The sequence below is a fragment of the Nothoprocta perdicaria genome, unplaced genomic scaffold (assembly GCF_003342845.1).
Source record: "Nothoprocta perdicaria isolate Ctin4 unplaced genomic scaffold, notPer1 scaffold_2, whole genome shotgun sequence".
In the NCBI taxonomy this organism is placed as follows: Eukaryota; Metazoa; Chordata; class Aves; order Tinamiformes; family Tinamidae; genus Nothoprocta; species Nothoprocta perdicaria.
The window spans coordinates 28,155-33,374 of NW_020455204.1; the positions used below are offsets into that span (position 1 = coordinate 28,155).

The 5,220-nt window shown below is 56.2% G+C and overlaps 1 protein-coding gene across 1 annotated transcript in view; it reads left to right on the forward strand.

Annotated features, from left to right (window-relative positions):
- Positions 1-4,731, forward strand: part of TBX3 (T-box 3) — a 20,154-nt gene extending 15,423 nt beyond the window's left edge. Inside the window, exon 7 of the mRNA XM_026037744.1 lies at positions 4,726-4,731. Within this exon, the coding sequence (XP_025893529.1) occupies positions 4,726-4,731 (6 nt within the window). The remainder of the gene's footprint in view (positions 1-4,725) is intronic.
- The last annotated feature ends 489 nt before the right edge of the window (positions 4,732-5,220 follow it).

A 5,220-nucleotide genomic window follows, 5' to 3' on the forward strand; every position in this document is an offset into this window, starting at 1 on the left:
TTTTTCTCTTCATTTTTTCCCCTTTTTTCTTTTCATGTTCCGGCTCTGGGGCTCCCACGGCGGACAGGCCCCCTCTCCGCACGGAGCCGTCGTGCGGGTCTTAGCGAGCCAGGCCTCGCAGATCAAAGGGATCTCAGCGTTCTCCGCATGGGGGGAGAGGGAGGGGAAAAATGAAGAAAAAAAAAAAAAAAAAAAGAAAAAGAAAGAAAGGTTTCCTTCTTTAACGATTGTTCGTAGAAGCTTTGGAAGCAGGGACCGTCCTGCCTCCTCCCTCGCTTGGGCTGCAGGGAAGCGCTTTGGGAAAGGTAGGGAGAGGGAAGAAGAGAAAAAAAAAGATAGGTTTCTTGAAGTTTAAGAGCTGCGTGTACAGGGGAGTCCCGGGCTGCTCCCTGCTCAGCGACGAGCCCCGGCCGCGCTCCGCTCTCCTGGGCTGAGGACGTTTTGGGGAGCTGCTGCTGGGGACCCCAGCGCCGACGTGACTCCAGAGCTTCCCCCAGAGCTCACTCCTTCGCACACAACAACACGTATATCGCCTGCCAGAGAGTGCAGCTCTGGGACCGGGCGATTGATTGGTTGATTGAYTGGGCGCTGTCTCGGGAAGGCGAATGCCCCGATGGGGAGGTTGCCTCGCAGCGCTCGCACGTTGTGCCCCGCAGCAACGGGCCCTGCTTCGGCCCCTGCGCGGCGCCGCCGGGGCCAGAGGAGCCCGCGGAGGAGGCGCCGGGGCCGCGGAGCCGGCGCGGCCGGGGGGCTCCCTCCGCAGCACCGCGGCGCCTTGCAGCCCCCGTCACCCCCCCGAGGGCACCCGGAGCCCTCAGCCCCGCGCACAGACAGACACACAGACGCACACCCACCCCACGAAGGCAAACAGACATGAAAAGGGACATTCCAGCTCGTGTAGCTGGAGGATCGCATCGCTTTATCTCCCTGACCCGCCGACCTCTCCCTGCAGCCAGACCCTTTTTACATCTCTCGAGCTTTTAAAGCGTGGCGGGTTACACCTGAAGCCTTTTGACTCCAGGGGGAACCGACAAGCTCAGAGGGAGCCAGCTCGGGGACGTGATGCACGGGCTTGCTTGGCCGGGGTACTAGGGAAGGTTTGTTTTTTTACAGCCAGYCCCAGCTCTCCACGTGCTTTGCCCCCCCCCCCCCCAAATTATTCAGGAACAATTAAAGCGTGTAAAAACATGGTGAGGCGAAGTCCTTAGCTTGAAGTGGCCGTTTAAGGCGCTCATGTCTCTCCAGCTCCTCGTCCCAAAGTGGCAGCAGGTCCCACTGCCTGCGCCAGCTGGGCAGCGACAAAGGGTGCGGGGACGGGAGCAGCAGAGAAAAAGGCACTTGGGCAGCATCGTCTTTGCTCTGGGACTCAGGCTCCGATTGCTGCATTTGCCTCCGTGGTGTTGCGGGCTCTGAGCTCTGCCCTAGCTCCCGACTTTTCCCGATGTCGCCGTGCACCAGCGGCCGCCGTGCAAGCTCGCACCTTCGTCCTTCACTTTTCATCTCTCTCCCATTTTAAAAAAAATCTTCTCCCTCTTTGCCCATTTTATATATATATATATATGTCTAATGTGATAGTTCAGGAAAAGAAAATCTTTACCTTTAATGTTCTCAGCAAAATAAAATAAAACAAATAACTCCCCGCCCCCACGATCTCGGCCTCTAGGGCTGCCAACCGTGGCCGTAATTCCTACAGCGCTTCAGGTTATTCTTGCCGTTCTCAGCATCTCCCTCCCCTCTTCATCGCGCATCCCCCCGCCTTTCTAGCCAAGGACCCTTTGCTCCRTATCACGGAAAAAAATACAAAATAGCACAAAACAGCAACAAAAAACCTAACCCCTAGTCTCAGTCCCAAGCGATTCTGCCGAGCCCGCCGAGCTGCGCAGGAGCCGAGAGCCCGTCCGCCTCTCCCTCGCCACCGGGCTCTGCCAGCCGCCCCTGCCCACCGCTTCTCTCCTTGTCTTTCTCCTTCACTCTCTCGTTTTCTCGCCCTTTTCTCTCTCTCTTTCCCTCTATTGCTCCTTTTTTTTTTTTTTTTGTTGTTGTTATTATTTTCTTTTTCTTTCTTTCTTTTTTTTTCCTAATCAAGCCTGATTCCTTCGCAAGCTGCGAAAGCATCACCGCCAAAATAAAGTTTGCAGACAAATGAGCTTCCCGCCTTCCTCCCTCCCCCCGAAAAAGGCAGAGGTGTCTGGGGCGGCCTCGGGCAGGGGAAAATGCTGCTCAGTGAAACGCGAAGCCTTCGTGGGGGCCGCGGAGAAGCCGGTCGGCGCCGGCGGGTCCCGTCTCCATCAGGGAACACGAGGAAGGAGGCTCGGCTGTGTTCGGCTCCACTAAGTTCTGCTCGGCTCGGTTCTGCTGGCTCCGCCGACCCCAGGTGAGGACGGACTCGGCTCCCCTGCCCGGATCGGGCTCCTCCCGCATCTCCCCTGCGCTCTCCTTGCGCCGGCGACTACTTTCCTTGGGAAATTTGGCATCGCGATTACTTCTAGCAGGATATTTTCCTTTGCGTTGTGCAACTTTCCTATAGTCTTTGGCATTTTTTAACACTTTTAAAATTATTATCGTTATTATGTAAGCTCTGCCTTGTTGCCCTTGTTGTGAGTTTGGGGCCTTCCCTGTGAATTTGCGGGGCGCTCTTTCAAACCTGTCTCTTCTCCGACTCCTATTTCAACCRCTTTCCCTTTCTCCCGAGTCCGAGCTGAAAACGAAGGGAAAAAATCCCCAAACCTTAAGCACAAATGGAACAGCGGTCAGGAGGTTCCCCCGCTCCGCTTGCAGGAGCGGGCGGGGGCAGGGGATACCCCTAGGAAAAGTGAAAAGCTTGTTTTAATGGGCGGTCATTGCTAAATCTCACCTTAGGGCCAAAACGACTCGCGACCCATTGCCCTCCTTACGATGTATTTATTTGTCTCAGTGGCACCAGCCGTCAGTCATTAGGGGGCGGGGGGGGTGGCGGGTTAACCTGGGAGCCGCACCRCGAGGATGGTGGTGGTCGTGGAGCTCCTTGCCTTATTTTAAAGATTTTTAAAGGATAAATTGTTGTTGTTATTGTTATTATTATTATTTACTATTACTGTTGTTGYTGTTGTTTTAACTCGCAGGAAGCCGTCTAGGGGCGAAAGAAGAATCGGTCCCGGGAGCGCTCCGGGATGAAACGGCGGGACACGCGTGGGAGCGCCGCGAAGAGCGACTCCCCTCTCCGCGAAAACGCCTGTTGCGGTGGGACAGGAGGAAGGATTTGGGTTTCCGAAAGGTTCGCTCGCAGCAAAAGTGGCAGATCCGTTGGCAGAGACTTTGTTTAAAGATGGGGTTTTCTTTCCTCCTTTTCTGAACAAACACATTTCAGAGAGGAAAAAAAATAAATAAAGGAGAAAAATGAAAGAAAAAGCCCAACCGCAAAAATGACAGCAAAATCCACCGGCAACGGGGATAGCTCGGCACTCGCCTCGCAGCTGAGCGTGCTAGAAAGGACTCACSTGTTCGTGGGCAACCCACGTCCGCGGGGATCGCGGATAAGCGCCCTCCTGCGCGGCTTGTTTACGCGCCCGCGTTTCTGCGATCGGACACCTAACGTGCACAGCTACAGAGCGGGGCCACATATTACTTTATTATTACTTTATTTACATACAGATGTCTCTATATGTTCCGCGCGTGCAGCGCTAAATAACTTCATACATTTCAAATATTTATACAGTTCAAATATTTATGCAGTGCAAATATCTATGCGTGTGGCCGCAGAAAAAGGTTGGATATGGAGGAGCTCGGCTGCACGTTCAATTACTTGTTCACAAAACATGCCTCCTCTCGCTGCAGATCCATGTCTCGTCCCACGGCACCCACTTTCCACGCGGGCTGTGTCACTTCTGTCCCCTCACTCCAGACATATTTGCTCCAGACGGGCCCGGGAGGCTCCATCTAGTCGGGATTTTTTGCTATCTCGTATCTCGGTCCAGTTGCATATTATCTTCGCTGCCCACAGGGAAATTCAGCTGTGGTGCCTGTTGCAAACAGGCAAAATAAACCCATCGCTCGTTCCCAGCCCCTTCTGCAACCCCAGCGCCCTGGCCATGGGGCGACTCGCGTGGGCGCCCTGCCCGTGCCGACACCCCTCGCGCGGCCGCGCTCTGYCCGGTGCCAAAAGTTTATCCAGGCGAAGAGAGATAAAACATAAATTTAGTGTGTCCCTCTCTGCCCTCCCCCCGACCTCGTGCCCGGCTCCAGGTTTCTACCGCGAGGAGGAGGATGGAGCGACGGGGCGCGCGGCTGCGCGGGCGCCCGACGGCGGCTCCTGCTACAACTCTGCGCTCCCGCACCCCGAAACACCGGAATCGAGCGGGAATGGCGGAGCTGGAGGCGRGGAAGGAGCCGCTGTCCTCGCTCGGCGGCCCTGCGCGGTGCGGAGCGGGGCCGCGCGGGGCCCCYGGCCGGTGTCGTGCGGGTGCCGGGGCCGAGGCCGGTGCCTCGGTCGCTCCGCCGCTCCTGCAGTGCCACCTGGTGGGGACAGCCCCGCGGCGCGGGGCCCGCTGCTGCCCCGGGAAAGGGACCCGCACACCGCCAGGAGAGGACGGGAAGACTGGGCTGGAGGGACAGGGGTGACCCCAGGGACCTGGACCGGAGAAACGCTGGGCACGCGGGTGACAGCGCCGGGGAGCGCTTCTTGCTCAGTGCCCGAGAAGGAAAAGCCTCTTCCGGAATTCCCATGTGCCCATCTCTCTCCTATTTTAGGGGTGAGGAGGGCAGGTCACTGAGCACAAGGTTGTGTACAGGACCCCCACGAACCCCAACATGGGGTGTTCAGCAAACTCTCCGTGCAATCCCCAGTCTTCCTTTCTTTGTCCCAGCCCCTTTATGCAAGATGYGTCTGGCCTGGCAGTTTTGTAGGAAACCACCGCAAGCTGGGGAGATGGATGGGGGGAGCTGCACTCTGAGAGCAGGTAATACTCCTAAAGCTGCTGTGTTTCCTCTCCTCCGTGACACCCTCGGGCTGGTTTATAGGGCAGAAGGCCTCCAGCACCCGGCTCCTTGCATTGCCGTCGCCTTCCCTCACATATCCTCACCCACACATGCTGAGCTATGGGGCGTCTATGTTTCCTTTCACTTTCTCTCCTATTTTGGTCTCACCTCTTGCTCAATCATACTGATGTGCACATACACATGCAAAATCTGCTTGAATTTGTTGTTTCGGAGTTGTATTCCTATTATTTCTGTTTTTTTTTTTTT